The 22,939-nt window shown below is 39.7% G+C and overlaps 1 protein-coding gene across 1 annotated transcript in view; it reads left to right on the forward strand.

Moving 5' to 3' along the window:
• CCDC146 (coiled-coil domain containing 146) overlaps positions 1-22,939 on the forward strand; it is a 115,295-nt gene that overhangs the window by 60,840 nt on the left and 31,516 nt on the right. The window contains exons 3-5 of the mRNA XM_042915992.1: positions 13,264-13,346; positions 16,520-16,729; positions 22,141-22,198. Of these exons, the coding sequence (XP_042771926.1) occupies positions 13,264-13,346; positions 16,520-16,729; positions 22,141-22,198 (351 nt within the window). The remainder of the gene's footprint in view (positions 1-13,263; positions 13,347-16,519; positions 16,730-22,140; positions 22,199-22,939) is intronic.

Below are 22,939 nucleotides of genomic sequence, written 5' to 3' on the forward strand. Positions count from 1 at the left end.
CGCACACACACACACACACAAACACCCTTCGGGCTGCTGGTATTCCTTCTAGACTTACTTCTTTATATTCTTGTGGTGATGCCCTTGATGATCATTTTAGCCCAATTCACACATGTATGTGGAGAGGGGAAGTTATATACTGAAATTTCCTTTTGTGGTATGTTCAACCCTTCAGGTCACACCCCCACTCTGCTAGATACTGACAGGTTCTTCAGACATGTACTATACAAGGTTCTTGGGGCACTAGAATGATCCCTGCCTTCAGAGAGCTTTTCATCTGGTGGACAGACATATGAGCAAGACTTCAACGCTGGCAAGATATGTACTCTAATTGAGGAATGTGTGAGATATAATGGCCTCACTTATTAAATATTTTTGTGCACTTCAGTGTCAGTTTATTCTAGATGCTCAGGATACATCAAGTAAACAAGGGGGTCAAAGATATTCTGCCCTAACTTAAACATTTGTACAACACATAAAAAGGCTGACACCAGAGTATCGAGGATTGGCCCCTATTTTCATGGTTAATAATTTTAGTGGACAAAATTGAATTGCTTCTGCACACTAGAAACAAACAATTTAAAATTATATTGCAAAACAATTCCATTTACAACAGAACCAAAAAGAATAAAATACTTGGGGTAAATTTAATAAACATTAAATGGTTTGTCTAAATATCCTGCTATGATTTAAAGCCCCCTACCAGTGAATCAACAAGAGCAGAACTCACCTACGAGAGACTCATTTGAGACCTAAAGACACCTGCAGACTGAAAGCAAGGGGATGGAGAAATATTTATAATGCAAATGGATGTCCAAAGAAAGCAGGACCAGCAACACTTATATCAGATGAACTAGACTTTTTTGTTCTTGTATTGTTTTTATCCTGTTTTGGTATCAGGGTAATACTGGCCTCATTGAATGATTTTTTAATGTGTTCCCTCTTTTCCATTATTTGTAAGAATTTGATTATCATTATTTTTTTTAATGTTTGATAGAAGTCACCAATAAAACCATGTGGTCTTGGGCTTTTATGTGCTGGAAGATTTTTGATTCCTAATTGAACTTTCACTCTTGTTACTGGTCTAAGAAGCTTTCCTACTTGTTGGATTCAAGACTTATGATTCAATCTTGGTAACCTGTGTGTTTTTGGAATTATCTGGGTTTTTTTTTCTAAGTTATTTGATTTCTTAGTATATAATTGTTTACAGTGATCTATTATCACACTATGTATTTCTGTGGTATCTGTTTTTTCTTCCATTTCTCACTTTGGCTTTTGAGTCTTCTTTCTTTCCTGGTTTATGTAGTTAAAGCATTGGCAATTTTGTTTATTTTTTTGGAAAAACTGGTCATTGCTTTCAATGTTATGTTATTATTTATTCTGGTCTCTATTTCATTATTTCTGATAGGTCTTTGTTATTTCCTTCCTCTACTAAATTTTAGCGAAGTTTTTTCTTTTTTTAGTTCCTGGTGGTATAATATTAAGTTGTTTATTTGAACTTTTTTTCTTAATACAAGCATTTATAGCATAAATTTCACTCTAACACTATGCTTTTGCTGCATCCCATAGATTTTGGAATATTGTGTTTTTCTTTTGTTTTGAGACATATTTTGATTTGCTCTTTGATTTCTTATTTGGCCCATTGCTGGTGTAGTAGTGTGTTGTTTAATATTTACATTGTAGATTTTCCAGCTTTGTTTTATTGCTAATCTTTAGTTTTGTACCATTGTGGTTGGAAAATATACCTGGTATGATTTCAGTTTTCTCAAATTTGTAATACTTGTTATATTTCTTTTTATGTGATTTAACCAGGGGATTCTTCTGTGCATACTTGAGGAGAATGTGTATTCTGTTTTTCTTGGATGAAATGTTTTATATGTATCTTTTAGCACCATGTGTTCTGAAGTATGCTTCAAGTAAAAAATGTTCTTGTTGGGGAAAAAAAAAAAAAAAGGAAAAAAACAAGAGTGGAACTCAAACAACCCCATATTCTGCTCCCAAGTTTCCATCTTATGGTATCAATGGGGAAATTCAAGCTGCAACTTTGGGTTTTTGTTCTTTTTTAAAGAACACTTCTGCAATCAACAGTGAAAGGCTTTATTGTCCATCACAATCTGCCCGCTAGAAGGGGAAGTGGAGGGTGCTGCTGGTGCCGGTGGCTTCCTGGATGCGTCTACACTAAATAAATTGTTACTTATGAATACTGGCAAGAGCACTGTGGGGCAGAAGTATCTTCAAAACAGGAAGGCGGGCACCAGAAGTCCCAAGTTTCTTTGTTGTGGGGAGAGGTTATGTCCCTTACCTGTAACCTTATGGTCCAGAGCTGGGGATCCCTGGCCTGCAGCCAGCTGACGGGGTGGTGCTGTCAGCAGACCAGAGAAGGTCTGAAAGGTGGGTGACCACACCTACCCAGCAGCAGAGAGAGCAGCCAGGCCTGGGATCCAACCCACATTCGCAATGACAGACCCTTACAGCAGGGTCTGAGCAGCGGCTCTGGTCTGTGAACTACACAGTGAGATGAACAATTGACCAGCTGTGGACATGACCTTCATACATTCACAAATTTTGTGTGAGAAATACCCTGGCCTTTGAGGGCCCCAGCTTTGTTTCGGGATTCTCACTGCCTAAACCAACTCAAGATCTATAAAGGTGCACTAGAGGTGGGACCTCTGGATGTGAAAGACTGAAAGCTGATTGGTCAGAATCGGCCAGCAACACAATCCTTTCTGGGGTTCATGCCACCCCTGCCCCCAATGCCTACTCCTCTGGTTCCTATTTTGTGATGTTCATCATTCACTGGTTTTAACCTGGCTCTTTTTCTTGACTCCAGTTATGTTCTGCCTCTCATGTCTCTGGCCCAGTTAGGTTCTTTGCTCTCAATCATTAGTTCACCCTTTGAAGCTCTTGAAGAGGCATCTGGGTTTTAATCTGGCTCATTTCCTGCCTCCCAGGCTCACAGCCACTCCAACCTGCTATCATTTCTCCTCATGATCTTTGGAAGAGAAGGGGAAAATTTTTAAACAAGGGAAAACTGTAATCGTAGTTTCAGGGGGACAAATGTGAGTGTTTTAAAGGAATGCCACCCTTTAGCATGTATGTGTTTAGGCCTGCTTTTTATTTATTTGGCTGCACATGTTATCTTAAAACTATTATAACTTAACTTTGAAGTCTTACATATAGCTAAGCAGTTGCAGTACTCATCCACAGTGTCCACTGCACTTAATGCCTTAACTCTTGGGAGGCCCTGTTTGCCACTTGTAGCCTCCCCCTCGCATTCCTATGATGGGCCACCAGAGGAGGAACAAGACAGCTGTGGGAGAACAGTCCCTGGCCTCTTTGCTCATCCTGTGCGCCCTGCCAGCCACGCAGAAGGGAGGAGAGAAGCTGTGGGTGAGGCAGCTGGTTTTGTACAGCACATTCTCTGCTCTTTCAAGTCTATGTTCAGGCCAAGTTACCTTGCTCTGTTCCTCTTTTATGCCCACCTTCTCTAATGGGGAGGTTGGAATGGAAGGAAGCGAATGAACAAGAGTTCTTCCAACTGCATCATTTGTTTTAAGGTAAGGTGAAATCAACAACAGTTTAGTGAACACTGTCGAGCACTTACAAGATACCAAGCCATGTGCTAGGGCTCGAAGATGAATAAAGGGGTAGGGATTCCATCATCAAAGAGTACACAGCCTGGTGGGAAGAAACATGTTTAATCATTATTTCGTTAATAGTGTATAATGAGTACAATAGCAAATGCATCTAAAAAGACAGAAAAAGAATTCTGCCTGTCAGTGTCTCTGGTGGTGACCACTGAGATGTTTCAAAGGTAGAGTAAGAGCTCTCCAAGTGGACAAGAGAGAGAAGAAACTGAAGATAAGGGAATATAACATGCAAGGCGTGGTATGGTTGGGAACTGTATTCTTTTTCTACTGCTCTCTTAACCACAAACGCAGTGGCCTAAACAACACACATTTATTATCTTCTAATTCTGTAGGTCGAAGTCCAACACAGACCTCAGTGGACTAAAATCAAAGTTTAGGTGGGACCACATTCTTTTTGGGAGTCTCTCCTAGAATTTCTGGTTCTTTTCCTTTTCTAGTTTCTTGAGGCTACACAGAGTCCTTGTCCTATGACCCCCTTCCTCTGGCAGGTCAAGTCCTTCTCACACTTCCAAACTTTCCTCCTCATTCCATTTCATCTCCCTAAACCAGCCAGGAAAGTTCCTCTGGTTTTAAGGACTTTTAAGGACTCCTGTGAGTAGCTGCGGCCTGGCCAGATAATCCATAATAACCTCCGTATCTCAGGGTCCACACTCTTAATCACATCTGCAAGATCCCTTTTGCCCTGTAAGGTAAAATATCTCTAGAGATGTCCCAGTGATCAGGATGTGCACATCTTTGGGGGCGAAGGGGAAAGACATCATTCTGCCATTCACAGGAGATAACCCAGAACTGAAATGGTCACAGGAGATTTAGAAAGGGAGGAGATAGGTTTGGAGAGGGTGGCAACTGCCAGATAATGAAAGCCCTTGAACAGCATGTTAATGGACCTAGAGTTAATCCTGAAGGTGATGGGATCCTTTGAAGGGTTTAAAGCAAGGTGAAAACTGTGTTTTTAAATTGTGTTTTGCTGGCAGCATGGAGGACATATTCAAGGGAGAAAAGACTTGAAGTCAGAGGAAGTGGTTATCTATTGCCACATGCTCAGCAAAGAGTTACAGATTCTGTTTATTCTATAAAACTGACAATATCTGGTTCAACAAAATCTATAGATAAAATGCCACATGATAATACATTTCTCTCTAAAAAAAAAAATGGTCACAATACCTGAATGTCGATATTGTGTTAAGGAAACAATTTCATGTATTCCAGGTGTTAGACAAAGAAGACATTTATTATTCTTTCACCATAACTCCCATAGTCTTAACAAGGCCCTTGAACAAATCAAGTTCTAACTAGACCAGTAACAGCCTGTAGACTCCCCTGTTTGGGGACCATCAGCATGTAGGCGGTAGTTCACACTATGGGAATAAATAAGAGGCCCTGGGGAAAGTAAGTAATTTAAAAAGAGGAAAAGGATAAGGACCAAATCCCGGAGGACACCAACTTTGAAAGGGAGGACTGGAGAAGAAAACAGAAGAGTAAGAGAGAGAACCATGAGATGATATAGTACAGTAACTGGAAGAGGAGAGAGTTCCAGGAATGATAAGTCAATAGTAATAAATGGCATAAAATCATCAAGTAATCTAAGGACAGAGGAATATCATTTGAATATAATAATTAAGAGGTCATTGGGGCTCCATTTCCAACTAAGATGGAGTAACAGGAACCAGATATACCCTCCTACCTTAAACAACTAAGATCAAATCAAATTAGATGAAATGATGGTTTTCAGACTTTGGACAACAAATAGCACAGGACAGTAATCTCTGAGGGGAGGGGGTAGGTAAAGAAATTAAGAACTATCATCGCCCCATCTCACTACTCAGTGTTTCCAAGTAATGATAGCTTAGGGAGGGGGACCCCAAGCAGAACTAAGTGATCTTGCTGATTTGTGGAGACAGAGTTTGGGATTCATGGAGGCCAAGTTGGCTAAAATACATAGGTGAGGAGAGGGCAGAGTTTCACAGAGAGGAAGCTCCAGAGAACTGCAGAGGAATATTGGTCAGTGCGTGCTTGTAAGGATACTGCTGAGGCTGGAGAAAGAACTCCCAGAGAAGAGGTGTTGAACCATACCTGGAACTCACATAGAGCCAAATCAGGACAGAAAGACCTCCTGACATATGGGCACTGATTCGGTAGTGGGGCCAAATTAGCCTTAAACAAAAGATCATTCTGAACTTCCTTAACAAAGATTACAAGTAAGCCTTGAAAGGATCAAACTGTTTCCAAGTAACTCAACTGTGACTCACAATGCCCAAAAATATTTAAAGGAATATAAAAAAAATCCATTTCCCAAAAGCGTAAAATTCACAATGTCCGGCACGCAAAGAAGCAGGACAATATGACCTATAATGACAGGAAAAATCAAACAATGGAGTAGACACGGAAATAGAATTAATTGACAAGGCCATCAGAACAGATATTATACATATTTTAATACTGGGGAAAAGGTGGAAGGAAGCATAAACATAATGCGAGAAGAGAAAGTTATAAAAAGACTTGAATTAAACTTCTAAAGATGAAACACATAGTATCTGAGATGAAAAATTCACTGGATGGGATTAATAGCAGATTGGACACTAAAGAAAAAAAGATTGGTAGGTTTCGGTAACAATCGACACTATTCAAAATGAAACAAAGAAAAAGGAGTATAAGATAAAAAAGAGAACATCAGTGATCTGTGGACATCAAGTGGCCAAATATATGAATATTTAATCACAGAAGGAAGGAGAGGGGGACAGAAAAACTATTTGAAAAACCAACATCTAAAATTTTTCTAAATTTCATGAAAACTATAAGCTCACAGATCCAAAATTGTGAACAAATCTCAGGCCAAACAAAACCACATCAAGATATATCATAAACAAATTACTGGAAAACAGTGGTTAAGAGAAAAATATCAAAATCTGCCAGAGAAATTAGTCATCCATCCATTTATTAGTTTGGTTAAGTGCTGGCAAGCCGGTGACTACAACTCCCTGAGTGCCCGGAAGGTAAGGGGGTGGAGACACAGAACAGAGACTCCTCTCCTGAAGAAAGCTGAAGTGAGAGTGAAAGAGAGAGAGAGAGAAAGGAGCACAGCATCCAGCGTAGATTTTGTGTTGTTAGGGATTTTGTGTGTGTGTGTGTGTGTGTTGTGGTTTTTTGGGTTTTTTTTAGAGACAGAGAGAGCGGGGAGAGAGGCAGATGGGGAGAGGGAAGGGGAGAGAGAGAGACAAAGAGAGAATCTTAAGCAGGTTCCATGCTCGGTCCAGAGCCCTATGTGAAGCTCGATCCCAGAACCCTGGGATTCATGATCTGAGCCGAAATCAAGAGTTTGAGGCTCAACTGACTGAACTACCCTGGCACCCCTGTGTTGTTTGTTTTTTAAATGAGAAAGACATTCATAGGTTGAGGATAATGTCAATAATGATAATAATAAAATTACTGCCATTGATTAAGCCCTTGGTCCTAGATACTACACCAAATACCTCATATGTAATTATTAATGTAATTGTCACTATGGACTTATGAAATGGGGACTACTTCTGTCTTCTTGTCTTTTACAAACTATAAAAACTGAAGCACAGCTTGATTAAATATTACTCCAAGTTACAAGGTCAAAAAGTAATAGAGCTGAACAAAACAAAGACAGAAAAAAAGAGACAAACAAAAACACAGACTCAAATAAGAGAACTGATAGTTACCAGAGGGAACCAGGGGAATGGGGGAAATAAATGACAGAATAAGAACACTAATGATGAGCACTGAGTAATATTTAGGATTGCTGAGTCGCCATATTGTACACCTGAATATAATAGAACTTATACTGGAATTTAATTATACTGGAATTTAAAAAAAGTGGTAGAGCTGGAATTCAAATCAAAGTCCACTTGTGATGTACTTGACTAGAACACTACGCTGAGCCAGTTAAGTGGGAGAAATAGAGATTATAAAGGAGAGGGAGGTATAACTGTTGCTTTAATGCCTAGGAAGAAATAGGAGAGTATATATTTGAAAACACAGATGGATAGGCTTGCCTTAACCAAGAGGAAAAGAAGACTTCATTTTTGAAATTTGGGGGAAGAAGTTAAGGGTGGCTGCGGCTATAAATAAATAGATCTTTTGATGTAGATGAGTTCAGGTGGCCTAATTTTGTTTGGTGAATGAGTTACCTATAAGGGAAAGCTGACGCTTGATATAACAACCAAGGTGGAAAGTCAAACAAAAGGAGTAAGGAAGCATTGTTGAGAGCTCAACTGCATTTGGAAACTGCTTCAAATGGCTAGATTGTTTATTTCTAGTAGAGAAAGGGAGTAGGTGAGTGGCAGATAAGGATCCTAAGGATATTTATGCTTTCAAGTTTATGCTACCCTGACAAAGCCAACTATTCAAGAGGATAAGATCAAACCAATAAATAGGTAATGTCAAAGAGGCAACAAGAATATAGTAGGTTAAAAACCATGGTCACTGTGGTTGCCCTGTAGACGCCCACACAAACACCTAATTGTTTCCTCATGCTGACCCCCTTCCAGATCAGTTCACTTGGTGAAAGTTCTTACTTTCCTTGGAATGTCTTAGAATTTCCATTTTTGAAATTTTTTCCATATCATTACATGCTATCCATGAATCATGAACTCTTGTTAAACTTTCAGCTCTAGAGTAAATGTTTCCTTCCAGTCTCAATTACCAACAAGGCAATTCAGTAACACAAGTACCTATTGTGCAATCATATTTATGAACTTAATGACATACTATCTAACCTTTCCTTATGTATACTCTTTGACAATTTGAATTGGGTCTTATGCACTATTTCTTAGATCCTGCATTTTTAAAATATGACAAACTTGTTTTCTGTGCCCATTTGTATCATGCAGTGTGAAAATGCAACTATTTTTTCCATGTTTATAAGTGAAACATTTCATCTATTAGAATTAAGTCTCAAGTTTCCAACCAGAGATAGACCTGCTTAAGGAGACAGCTTACAATTTCACAGAAAGTCACTGTTTGATGAGTATTACATCTAGATTATGAATTTTATTTTTAAGGAGGCTAAAATCCATTCTTTACAGTTTGGTCTTTTTCTTTTTAAGACAGATTTGTTTTTAGGAGAGTAGACCAAATAAAAGATAGCTTATCAATCCTCTTTCTAAATGTCTATGACTTAACTTTTTCCAATTTATATAGAAACTATAAAAACATATCATATGTTTTGCCCTGCCAGCTTTCTTGACAGATTTGTAGGCATCAAAGGCAGTATGGCTTCTGGAGTGTTGGAAACAAGTAGGAAAGGAAACCTCTCTAGCCGTCCTGCTTTTTCTGTGGCCATAAAACCCACCAACACGCACCCCTGGCCACCTACCACCAGGCTTCCATTAACTGGTATTTTAGAAGAGACTTAACTTAGGGAAAACACAGCTGAGTTTTCACTACCTTTGACCTAGAATCTGTCTGTATATGCCAGTTGGATCTGATCACGGCACACTTTAGTTTGAAATTTTGCTCTGAATCTCTATTGTTTACAGCAATAGTTTTCAAGCATGTTTTAATAACCTCTTATTATTAAAAGCAATACATATGTGTTGGAGAAAATTAGAAGATACAGATAAGCAAACATAAAAAGACAAAAACCATACATTCTTACTGACCAAAGAACATCATTTAACATATTAGTTCTTATTCTTCTACCTTATTGATATTCGCTATTTGATGAACTATCATTACAGTCTCCTTTCATTCTTTAAATGTGGTTTCCTTTCATTGTTGGGACATATTTATAATAGCTGCTTTGAAGTCTTGGTTAAGTCCAACACCTGCTACCCACCAAAAGAGTTTTTGCCGTTTTTCCCCCTATTTCTTTGAAGGGCTCATAATTTTTTGTTGATAATTGGACATTTTAGATAATATATTGTAACAACTCTGGTTTCTGAATCTTCCCAGGCTTCTTGTTGTTGCTGTTACGTTTTTGTTAGCATTGTTCATTTGTTTATTTGTTTAGTGACTTGGCTGGACTAATTCTGTGAAGTGTATCTCCCCCGAAGTGTGCAGTCTCTGATGTCTCTGATGTAGATATTCTTGCCTTTCTATTTTTAACCTTGCCCCACCCACCTGAATAGGTCTTTAACAATAGGAAGGTGGGGGAGATGGGCTCTTTACTGGCTGCCAAGCCTGCCTGGAATAGTTCTTCCACAACATGGACCTCAGGGCAATGGAGGCAGTTCATGGTTCACGTGCCACAGTCTCCCACCGTTCTTACTGAGTTTCAGATTTTATTAAATACATACATCTAAAGTTTTTGCATGCCCTTAGGTCAGTTTCCAGGGACTTTAAATGGCTGTGTTAGATAATTCTGGTGAGTTTAATTAATGTTTCTTTGAGGTAGAAGATTCATCAAGCTCTTCAAGTGACCATTCTGGAAGTTCCATCCCCTGGAAGTGGTCTGTAATTTGTAATTTTACTTATTTGCTTTAACTTACAATGTCAAGGAAATGATCGCAAAATACCAAATGCAGTTATTTACTAACAATAAAACTACTGAGCATAGTGTAAGTGTTATATGGTTTCTTTTGTGTCTATCTTCTCAAACTGTGAGCTACTTTAGGACAGGACCCATGTCATATTTACTTCTGCTTCCATCATGCAGGACCATGGGTGAGACAAAAAATCTTTTCAGCTTGAAAACAAAACTATAAATACTCTATTTGTTTCTAAACAAAGGAGTCCATAATTACCAATGGCTTACCTAGTTGACTAATTACAAGACTGGTCCCCACATGGTCTTCATATCACACACATACACATGCAAACACACATTCACACACTTAACCTTTTCATAACTTTTTTCCCAGTAATTTTTCTCTTTTAAGAGTGTCCTGATGCGAAGTTGTTTTTTTTTTTTTTTTAACATATTAGACCTTGAAGGCACAGTACCTATGTCCTATACTGTTTTTAGGAACCAATGAAAATGCTTGCGATCTGAAGTAAATTACATATTAGCTCAAAAGTACAGAAAGAAAACTGAAAAACCAGAATATGTTTAATTAAATATCTATAAAATGTAACATTAGGTCAACCTACCAACAGCAACTCAACACTTAAAAAGTTACATGTAAATTATATTTAAGGCGGCATATGAATACATTTTAAGATATTTGATATAGCGAGAAGTAGAACCTTCTCACAGGGCTTAAAAATCTTGTTTACCCAGGATGGAGCTTCCTCAGAAAGTTAAAAATGGAACCACCCTGGATCCAGCAATTGCACTATTAGGTATTTACCTAAAGGATACAAAATTACAAATTCAAAGAGACATATGCACCCCGATGTTTACAGCAGCCCTATTGACAATAGCCAAATTATGCAAAGAGCCTAAATGTCCATCAACTGGTGAATGGATAAAGGAGACATGATGTATATATACACACACGTACATACCGTGGAATGTTACTCAGCCATAAAAAATGAAATCTTACCATTTGCACCAATGTGGAAGGAGCTAGAAAGTATTATGCTAAGCAAAATAAGTCAGTCAGAGAAAGACAAATACCATATGATTTCATTCATATGTGGAATTTAAGAAACAAAGCAAATGAACAAAGGGAAAAGAGAGATAGGAAAACCAAGAAACAGACTCTCAACTACAGAGAACAAACTGATGGTCACCAGAGGGGGATAAGTTTGAAAGGTGATGGGGATTAAGAAGGGCACTTGTGTTGAGCACAGGGTGTTGTATGGAAGTGTTGAATCACTAAATTGTACACCTGAAATTAATATTACACTGTATGTTAACTAACTACAATTTAAATAAAAACTTAAAAAAATCTTGTTTACATATCTACCCATATAGAGAAAATGAGGGTTGTGAGGATTGGAACCCAGGTCTGGTACCAACTTGTAGGTGACTCTCAAAAGATCCCACTTTCACAAAAGGGTTTCGTAGTGGATTTAACACTGTTTTTTCTACCCTGATTTGGGTAGGGAGACCATGAAACCTTACTGTGGAGACTCAGACCATCACATTTTATCAGCCACACTCATTCACTCATGCAGCACATGTTTGCCAAGTACCTGCACCAGGTCTGGGGTTCTGCTGGCTTGAGGATACGGTGAAGAACAGAGTACCCAGGCCCTTTCTTCGTGGTGCTTATACATGAGTTGGGGAGTAACATTTCTTTAGTCACATTTCTTTATTACTGCAGATTGTAATATGGCATCTGTTATTAAGTACAGCATTCTTTTGGGGTGAGTGGTGTGTGTATCTATCTTAATTTAGAAGTCAGAGAATGCCTGATTACAGATTGATATTTAAGCTGAGGTATGAAGAAAGAATAGGGGTGAAGTCAAGGAAAAGTGAGGAATGACCAGCACAGAGACTCTGGGGAAGGAAAGAGACTCGTGCATTTACAGAAATAAAAGGCAGGCAGTGTGGCTGGAGCACTAAGAGCTTGAGAAGCAGGTTGGAAAAGAAGACTGGAAAGCAGCAGGGTCACGCAGCACCTCAGGGGTCACACCCAGGGTCTTGAATTCTATTCCACTTGAGTTCTGAACACCCAGCATAGCAAAACCTCGTTTAATTTTTTAAAAGCTCTCCCTGAAAGTAGACAGACAAGGGCCTTGAGTGGACACAGGGAAGGCTAGGGGGACAGTGGAGGTTTCGTTATTGTGGGATGTCATTTAGACTAGCCAGGGATGTCACAGAGAAAGGAGAGGTAAACAGATGGATTCAGGAGATATTTTGGAGGTAAGAACCACAGGGCATTGATAAACACAAATCTTTCCTTTAGCTCCATTTTTTGATACTGTGTCAGTAGCAGCTCAGGTAAAGTCAAACCTAACACAAATGCTCACTGCATTATGGTAAAACTTCAGTGTTTTGTGTTGCACTGTGATGTCTATTACTACTTATCATCTAGTTCTGAGAGTAAAAGTTCTTTTACCCAAAATGAAAAAGAAACAAATAATAGCACTTTACATACCAAACAAACTCTCATGTTTCTTCGACAGTAGAGGCAGAGAGATTGTGGTATAGGGGAGTGGTCGTGGATTTTTAGAGCTGGACCACTTGGGTATACATCCTGACACACCACCTTTAACTAGCTCTGTAACTTTGACACAAATCACTTAACTTTCCAAACCTTAGTTTAAAATGGCGATTCATCCCTACTTCACAAAATATCTTTGAAATAACTGAAATATAACACTTGCTTGTAATAGACGCTCAGCTATTACTAATAAATAAGTAATTTATTAGTTCTCTCAACTTACAAATTGTTGTAAGTTTTTAACTTAACATCTATACTATTCAGGCTGTTTGCTAAAACTAGAAATATGTTTTCTTAGAATTGGAAGAACTTAACTCAATTCCTTCCCTCAATTTACAGATGGAGAAATCATAGTCTAGAGAGGTAAGAGCCTTGCTCAGGAATGTAGAGCTTACTGGAGGCAGAATAGAACTAGAATTATTTTCTCCAAACACCCAGCATTTTTGTAATATACCATCCTGTCTGGTGTGTTTCCTCTCTAATGTCGACTGGAAAGATCTTATAAGATATCCATATATCCATTTTATCTCTGCTTTAAGCATAAGGAGTGTGATGGCTAATGGCTAATCGTGGTCTTGTGTTCTCTTTGTTAGTTACATGCTATGGGAAAACTTCCTGGAACCAGAATGGCAGAGTTAAAAGCGAAGTACACCTTGCTACATGATACCGTGATAAGGTATGCTATTTGCGGACGTGGAGACATCTTTTATCATATTTATATTTCTTTTTTTGTGATGGGATCTATCTTGTTTTTTATTCTCCCAAAAGCAGGCCTTGAGGCAAAGATTTGAGTTCAAGTAGTTTGAGAAGTGACACCGGAAATTATCGTGGGAGAATGGGGAAGTGAGATGGGGAAGAGAGGAATCCGGCCAGGGTGTGTTAATGTGCAGGTTAACACTGTGGCCAACTGGTGCTCAGTCTCACTGAGGACCCTCTGAGTGTGTAGGACACACCTCAGAACTCTCCCACTGAAGGGTAAGGAAACTGGGATATTTGTCCACTAATTTCCATCCATCGTTGATCAAAGATTACTCCTAGGGAGAGGAGCCCCCCGCACTTCTAGCATGCCTTTTGAGAAGCCAAGTAAGTTGTTATGGCTAGACAAAGCTCTCAGGCAGAGGCACACAGGTCTGTCGGGATGTACGGTAACTGTCCACCAAAGCTACAGGTGACCCCAGAGTGGGCCAAGGGGATTTGGTGGGGCACTGACATTATCTACTACAGGACACTCCTACAGTGTTCTGTGCTCCCCACCTCCCTTCACACACTAGCACAACCCCAGGCTACATTTGCTGAGGCTTCAGTTTTCTCACCTCTTCCTTCTACCCTAGGCTACTCTCCTAATCTTAGTCACAATCAACAGCATGTAAGAATATGCTTCCACAGGACAATTCCACAAAGTTTCCTAAGCACCTGCTATCAGCCAGTGGGAATCAAGAGGGAAGGAGAGTGAAGAAAGAAGGGAAATCCTGTTCTGCTGCTACTCCTTACTACTCCCCAGCCTCGTTCTTCCTTTTCTCCATAACCTCCTGCCTCATAACCTGGCATAGGGTCTTCATCAAAAGCCAAGGAGAGGCAGCAATGGATAGAAACTCCCTCTTGTCATTCCCCATCCATCCTGTCCCCCAATCTGCAAACATTAGCTCTACTTCTTTTCCTGCCCAAAGTCATTTGACTACTTTCAGGAAGGGAGCATGAGGGAAAAGTGAAGCAGCAGGAGAAGAGCAGAGCTCCATCTCTATGCACCCTTCACTTTCACTCCATCCAGGTTCCTAACAACCCCCCAGCTCTGGCTTCTCCTCCTCCTCCTCCTCCTCCTCCTCCTCTGTGCCAGCCTCAAGCTAACTCTTCACCCTTATCCTGTCATTTCCCACAATTGGCCCCGACTGGCAGTGTAGACACATAATTCTCAAGATACACGAACTTTTGGAGGATTTAGATGGAAAGTCTGGGTAATCTTTTTCAACATACTTCACACTGCTTAAGTGGGGGGGAAAAATCCATGCAGTTCTTAGAACATCCCTTCAAGACTCTTTGCCAATACGAGTCCTACAGCAACACTTCTCACCCTCCAGATAGCTCTAGTCTAGAGCCCAGCCCAGAGAGCCTTGTGGGGTGCTGATTCAGCTTCCTCCTTGCCCGGGCCCCAGTGACAGACAGCCATGTAGGACCAAGACTATGGCCTTGGTTATTTCTTCCTAGTTCCAGGTTGTGTTGCAAAACCATTACTTCCCTTCTGCTACCCACATTTTACCTCCTCTTGACCCTTTAGTTCCCTCTCTTGTGATTACAAACACCCACCACCCTCTCCCACTCCTCCCGCCTGGGGGGCGAGAAAAGCACGAAGACACCAACTCTCCACTCTTGCTGCTGGGGCTGTGACAGGGCATATAGAGCCTGGAAATGCTGAACTGAAGCTGAATGAATTTTGCATAGGAACCACGTTATAAAAGTTGTTCAGTTCTCTTATGCTGGCGCATAGTCTAAGTCCATGTAGGGGAATTACCATTTGTGTTCTGGCTGGAACCCTAACCACCTTGTCCACTTTCTTTCTGGGGGAAATCAGGCACCGTGGCACAAGCCAACAACCATTCACAATTCCACAGTTGAAGATCAGGCCACTTTGGATTTACCAAGTATATTAACATGCAAGGAAACCAAATTGTAAGAAAAAACTCCAACTTCTGTTAACAGAAATCATATGTGTTATCACCATAGCTGTGTTGGTATTTGGTACCTAACATAGTGCCTGGGGCATAGTATGTCCCAGTAAATGTCTCACTGGATGTTATTGAGCAAATGACGTATTAACACTAGGGGAAATGGGTGGAGCAGACAACTTCAGTTGAGACAGCCTTTGTCAAGTCATTGGGCATCTCTGCAAATGAGGAGAAACCTGAAGATTTCTCCCGGCAAGGGTCCTTGCTGGGGTGTGCACCAAAGAGGCGTGCTGACTTTAAAACTGGAAATGGCACCAGCCCTGTCTTGCTTCCAAACAGGAGAGGTAGCTAATGTGAGGCAGTTGGGTTTTTGGGAAACGTGAATCAAGTCTGCTGGTAAGGCTACAGCTGGGGCTAGCTTGCAGCACAGATGAATGAGTTTTAGAAGCTTTCACCAAGTCCAGTTTCTGTGTCCATTCAAATCTGCTTCTTGCCAGATATTTAACCTTTTTTCCTATATAGCAACAAGACCTAGATAGGGGATCCCCCTCAACTGTGACATTTAAATCTGGCTCTAGCCAGACATTGAAGATAGGATCAGAAACCTGTAAGGGAGTTTATGTCCATAATTTTATAGGAAAATTTTTCTTCCCAGTTTCTTAGTAAAGTGTCATTAGAAAACTTTATTGTTTCTTAGTTCATTAAGGAGGAAAAAATTTCCCTACAGTCAGGTCAGGAGAATTCAAGAATTAGAGCCAGCATTGCTGAGGCAGTTAAAAGGAGGACCCACTCTCTTATTATCAACCCCACCCCCACCCCCTGCCAGTCCGGGAAGTCATGATTGTTCTTCAAAGCCCAACAAAAATACCATATTCCCATCCAACTCAGTGCTTTCTCTGTCTCTCCCACCATTTTGATCTACATGATAGTGGTAGTACTTGTCAGCTGGTACTCCAGCTTCCTATTCCATCTGTTCCCCTTCCTAGATTGTAAGTTCCATTCACCTCTAGTACCTACTGTAATACTTGGCACAAACTTATCACTGAATTGAATTGTACTGAGGAACGGAAGGAACCAGGAGCTGTGTGGACACGCTCCCTCCTCTCCTTGCTAGATCTCTACAGGAGTTCCTATGGATGTTAAAAGTACACCTTTCTCATTATTTCAATCTCTGTTTCATGGCTCCCAGCACACAGGAGTCAGAGGTCCAGCTGCTCCAGGATGCCAAACGTTTCACCAAGCAAATACAACAGCAGCAATTTCACCTGCAGCAAGCTGATAATTTTCCTGAGGCATTCACCACTGAGGTCTCTAAAATGAGAGAACAACTTCTCAAGTATCAAAATGAATATAATGCAGTGAAGGAAAGAGAGTTTCATAATCAGTACAGATTAAATAGGTAAGTGCACAATTCTCTCAAGCACACTGAAGATACGCTTGAGGAAAGCTCTTTCCACATAAATAAAATGATAAAAATTAAACTAAATTAGGAAGGAACTTTAGGCACACTGAGTGTAAGATGGCAATGTTAAGATGACTACAAGCCTAGCTCTTTCCTTGATTGCCTAGAACGGGCCATCCCTGAACAAGAAGGTAACACAACTTATAGAAAAAGGCTCAAGTGACAGGGAGACGTGTTCATGGAGGAGATCTCTACTGTGTTTTCTTGTGTCCGGAAAGTCATAAGCTTTGGAAGTTGCAGCCAAAGAGCACACTACATGGAACAAAGACCTGGCACACACTCTCGCCCTCTCTGGCCCTGATGGTAGCCCAGTATCATTTCGGCAGGACCAGACCACACGGCTGCACAGCGGACGCCCCACATGTACTTTGCAGACAAACCTGTGTGAGCTGAGGGTCACATCTAGCTCACTATATTTTACTAATACACGAACACAGACCACTTGTTCAACCTTGTTCTCCTGAACTATCCCTCAGGATCAAGAAAGACAGTAATATCCTTTTGGAAGACACATTTACCTATCCAGATCTAGAGTATGTCATTCAGTGAACTAACGTAGAAAGGTACTGCTAGAAAGGCAAATAGTATTTCCAAAATCTCTAATGTTCTTCCTGTGGAGGGAGTAGCAAGTCAGTGGAAGAGTTTGTTCAGCAAATCACACTATTTAGATTGAATTTCAAAATGAGTACAGTCCACGCTTTGTGCTGTGGTATGCTGGATGCTGTGCCTGGGCACTGAAGAGAAAGCCAAATAATCGCTCCTAGGATTTGTTACCTTTTAAGGTGGCAGAACTTTCCTCTGGCTAATTTTAAGAATCTCAGTAGATCTCCGACAGAGCGAATATAATTCATTGCTACCGAGAGTTAAGCAAATTATTTAAGTGACTTTCTGAGGACTCTGTAAGCCCTGGGTTTTGAAATCTTCTCTTTGGGTCCTATCTTTTCAACTGGGGGGCTGAAGAAGCCTAGTTTCATCAGGAGAATTACATTCAGGGCAAAAAAAAAAAATCTGAGTTCTCTTTTGTCTTTCAATCTAAACTTGTTTCAGGCTCACACTGAGATCTATAAAAAGAAAGGCTAGCTATTTCTGTGCTCTGTAAGCACTCTTTCAGTTGAGAAAATAATGAAATTAAAACAATTGGTGGTTGTTCATTAGTACTGAAGATAAGAATGCTTGACATTTCCATGAAAGGGTAAAGGGAACATAAGTCAGTTGATATTTAAATTGTTTAAAATTTCCAAGTATTCCTGCCAAGGAAAAAACCCAGCAACAACCAGAACTCTTGCCTTTTAGGTATAGACAGGCAAATTGTTCACTGAGTTGCCTGGGATAGGGAGGGAACTGTGCATAGTGACCTACAGTGAACAAGAATATTCAGGACTCACATTTGCAGAAATGTTTAGCGTGTATTGTTTTCGGATTTGCAACGCATAATACTTTGAGCTCGAGCAGACTTCCTCACATCTCAAGTATTAACAAACTTATTTTCATAAAAATAATGGTGATTCCCAAAGGAATACCAGGAAAGAATTATATAGGCTGCGTATTTCCTTGGCTTTAACATATTTCATATCACACTGTATAGAAACAAATTCACTCAACACTCTCTCCCCAGGAAAAAAGTAGATATTTTCATCCCCACCTAAAAATAAAGAAACTAAGCCAGTGAGAGAAAACCATTCATTCAAATACACAGATGATATTTTTCAGATCAGTACAACAAACTCATTTTATTCAGGGTCTAAATAATAGAAGCTCTAATAAGTAACACCCCTCCACCCCAATATCTTTAGGAACTTCTGAATCACTGGCAGCTATGAAGAATAATTTATTGTTCAAATGCTCTAGAGAATAAAATTTTACTCTATAATTTGGTTGACTTTTCTTATGCTGTCACATAATATAAACTCTATTTAATAAATGCTAATGGTAAGTTACAATTAAATCTATTACCATAGTTTCAGTTATGAGATTAATACTCATTGACCTCTTGAATATGCAGTTTAGGAAAGAATTTGCAACCCCTGGAGCACCTGGGTGGCTCGGTCGGTTGAGCATCCGACTTCAGTTCAGGTCATGATCTCACAATTCGTGGGTTTGAGCCCCATGTCGGGCTCTGTGCTGACAGGATGGAGCCTGGAGCCTGCTTCTGATTCTGTGTCTCCCTCTCTCTCTGCCCCTCCCCCACTTGTGTTCTCTCAAAAATAAATAAATATTTTTTTAAAAAAAGGATATGTAACCTTAAGTAAGCTCAATTAATATTATAAATAATGAGGTTTTTAAATACTATTGAGAACTCAAAAAATTTTTTAAATATATATTTATTTATTTTGAGAGAGAGAGAGAGTGTACACATGTAGGGGAGGGGCAGAGAGACTGGGATTGAGAATCCCAAACAGGCTCCAGGTTGCCTGCAATGCAATGCTGAGCCAGGCTCAGGGTTCAATCCCACCAACTGTGAGATCATGAACGTGAAAGTCAGACTGATGCTTAACTGACTGAGCCACCCAGGCACCCTGAGAACTTATGTTGAAACAAAGCAGAAGTCATTATCTTTCTAAAAACAGCCTCTGAAAAGATTTTCCAATATCCTTTTCAACCATTTCCTTGCCTTCACTTTGTTACCTTTTGGGGCTTCCCTGCTTTCTAATAACTCCTCAGATTTGGACAGCAAGTAAATTGTGTCTCTGATACTAAATCTGATGCATTCTGACAAGTCTTGGCCAGGTGGGGAAACAAGGCCATGGCAAGTTATTGCTATCTGTCACAGGTAGGGACATGGAGAGTGGGAGCACTCATGCTGTTCACATGCAGGGCTATCCCAACGTGACCCTGGCCTTAGTGACTGCTCATTATTCCAAGCTGGTCCCTGCCATCCCTGTGGTGTAATCCGGGCTTGGTAGCCATTTGCCATTCTTAGTCCAGTAGTAACAGCAAAGTTGGAACCAAGAAACAAACAGATGCAGCAAGAAAGGAACAGAGGGATTATTTTAGCAAAGCATCTGGAATTCTGGAATGTTAGCTACGACACAGGGGCACACAGGTCATTAGGATTAGTAGTAAGGAAAAATTCACTGCTGGAATAGATTTCACTTCCTAAACACTTTTTAAATCTTTCCTGCTCTCCTTGTGGCAACCAAGAGCAGAATGAGCTTAGAACAGGTTTTGCAGGGTGTGGTCTTCATATCTAAAAGAGAAGGACCTGAGAAACTTGATTGAAAGGCAGATCCAACCTTAAAACTAATGGTTCCAAGCCTTCTCACCCAAGGCAGCATTTGCAGTTTTTACAAGATCCCAGCATACTTCTGAGAAATGTCAGAGTTTTAAGAACTGTTGGCTCCGAAAGCAGTTCTCAGCCCTGACTACAAGGTTAGAATCCACCCGAGTCTTCTGTCAGTGATCACCAGTCTGTGCTTAAACACCTTCTGACGGGAGCACACAGCCTCCCACAGCAGCCCGTTCCAGCTTTGGACAGCCTGATTTTTAGATGTTTATGGTTTGTATTGGTTCAAAAATCTACCTCTTGCAACTTCCACTAATTCAGACTGGTTCTACTACTGATAGTGAAAAATATCTCTTGCACATGGCCACACACAGGGTTTCCTGCATTGTCTCTTCACTCCCAAGTCCTTAAAATTAAAAACCTTTGAGGACATGGTTTCAGTTAGGACTCTCTTGCTGCAGAAAAGAAATAAATCCTGAGTAGCTTTGACACTGAAGCACCCCTTAGTCAGGAAAGCTGAAAATGTCAGACAGATTTAAAGTTTGATGTCAATTTAAAAGGTTAGAAGTTGATATATATCAAGAGGCACAAAAGTATTTTTTCTTTATCTCAGTAATGCCATGCAAAAAGGAGAATCCAGAGGAGGGGGAAAAAAGACATTAATGCACAAGAATATGTATTAAATGATTACTTTTAAGAGTAAAAAACTGAAAGCAATCTAAATTCTAAAAATAGTGGAATATTTAAATAATAATGTGTTCCACAGGCAGGCAGCTTGATACTGAAAAGCACCGTGGAGTCAGAGCTCAATTTCTAGGTTTGAATGTCAGTTTAGTTTTGATTGTGTGACTTTGGAAAAGGCGCTTAACTCCTCAGTTTTCTTCATTTGTACAATGAAGATAATACCTATGTAGTAAGTTCTGAAGTTTAGAAATGCATGTAAATTACCTGATACAAGTTCAGTAAAAGATGGACAATGTTTGGGATTGTTTTATTATGCTACACTCACCCACTAGGAAACCTTGAAACTAACTATTAAATTACTAATTACAAAGACTGTTTTGCAGTTGGGAAGCTACTTTAATTACATGTTAGGTAAAAATGGATTCAATCATATATACACATTTTATATAATTTAATTAAAAGATACAAAGAAAATGAAAATGATCAACTGTGATGGGATGGGATTATGAATGATAGACTTCTTTATAAATAGAAAAATATGCATCTCTTAAAGGGAAAGTCAATTTTTCTTAATAAAAAACACATGATAGAGACGTAATTAGTTTAAAATGTCCTAAAGAATTAGCCATCTTATGTTTCTTTAAAAAATATATTATTTTATATTTACTTAAAGGAAAGACTGTGAGTCTTATCTTGTGGGAGAGCTTCAAGTCACCATTTTTCCAACTCAGGGACGCTAAGGTGGCCTTTACAATCAAAATATGACAGCACACTACCACCCCCTAGTGGCAGCCTGCATGAGGTGTAGGATCAATAGGTTGGAAGTTAAATATTGTCAATGTGTATGCAAGCTCTAACAGCAAAGGCCTAAGTATTCAAAACTCTGAAAGTTCAACTTCAACTTGTGTCCCAGCTAACCTACATTAAATTCCATGTGGTACGTACTTATTATACTAACCTTAATTTACATTATTGCAAATAAAAATTCATAAAAATAAAAGCTGGTGTGCATGTTTTGCTCCAACTTCCCAGATCTACTGGCTCATGAGATCTGCTTATTTGATGGAGCTTGTGGAAGTTTTTGCACTAATCCAGGCAGGCATTGGTTCATTGCAAGTAGTATAAAAAAAAAAAAAAAAGAAAAGAAAAGACCCAGAGCCTGCCTGGAAGGAGTCAGAGTCTAGTGGGGAAGGGCCTGCTACCAAGTAGCTATAATGCGATAAGATAACTGTTCTAATGGGTTGGTATACGCAGTGAGTGTTGTGGGAGGACTGGGGAGGAAGCACCTAACCGGGAGTCACTGAAGCCATCGTAAAGAACAGACACCAGGTTCCCTGGCAAACAAACACAGGAAGTGCGTTCTAAGAGAAAATAGAAAGTTATTACTGCAGAAATAGCTTACTCTTTTGTACTTTGTCAAATTTGTTTTTTTTTTTAACAGCTTAACAGAAGAAAAAAACCTCATAATAAAGGAATTTGAGAAGATACCTAAGCCAGGAGTAAGTCTTAGATGGTCTACAGTTTGTTAATACAACTGGATTCAAATATCCCTTTTGATAAATATTAATGTTTATCACAACAACCATACCCTGAGACATTTGAAAGATCCAAAAGTCTTAACTATAGACAATGCTGAAAGGAATAACTTCTGGAATAAACATAGTGATGCCTATTACAGGCTTAGCTATTTGGCATCTAATATAGGCTGTGTTTAGTTGGACAATATCTGCTTTGTTTTTAGAAAAAAAAGGGGGGGTGTCTGTGGTTAGCACTTAAAAACATTATTTTTGCATAGTTATTACCCTCAGAGCTTCTTGAACATCTCAAGCTTACTATAAGACATTTTTATAAAGGAGATGTACCACTTATCCATTCCTGCATAACAAACTGCCCCAAAACTTAGTGGCCTAAAACAGCCAACATTTCTTATTTTACACAGAGGTTTCCTGGTCTGAGCTGGTTCAGCTGGGGCTGGGTGGTCCAAGATGGCTTCATTCATCTGTCAGCCAGTTGGCAGGCTAGCTGGTCTAAGATCACATGTCACCAGTCGTCACATAGTAGTGGAAGGGTTTCCGGCCTCAAAAAAAACAGCCTCAAGTGATGGCAGACCCCCAAAGCATAAGACCTTTCAAGCCTCTGCTTTTGTAATCCGTCATTGGTCAAAGCAAGTCACATGGCTAAGTCTAGAATCAAGGGATAGAGAAACGGGCTCTACTTTTTTTTTTTTAATGTTTACTTAT

The sequence above is a fragment of the Panthera leo genome, chromosome A2 (assembly GCF_018350215.1).
Source record: "Panthera leo isolate Ple1 chromosome A2, P.leo_Ple1_pat1.1, whole genome shotgun sequence".
Lineage (NCBI taxonomy): Eukaryota > Metazoa > Chordata > Mammalia > Carnivora > Felidae > Panthera > Panthera leo.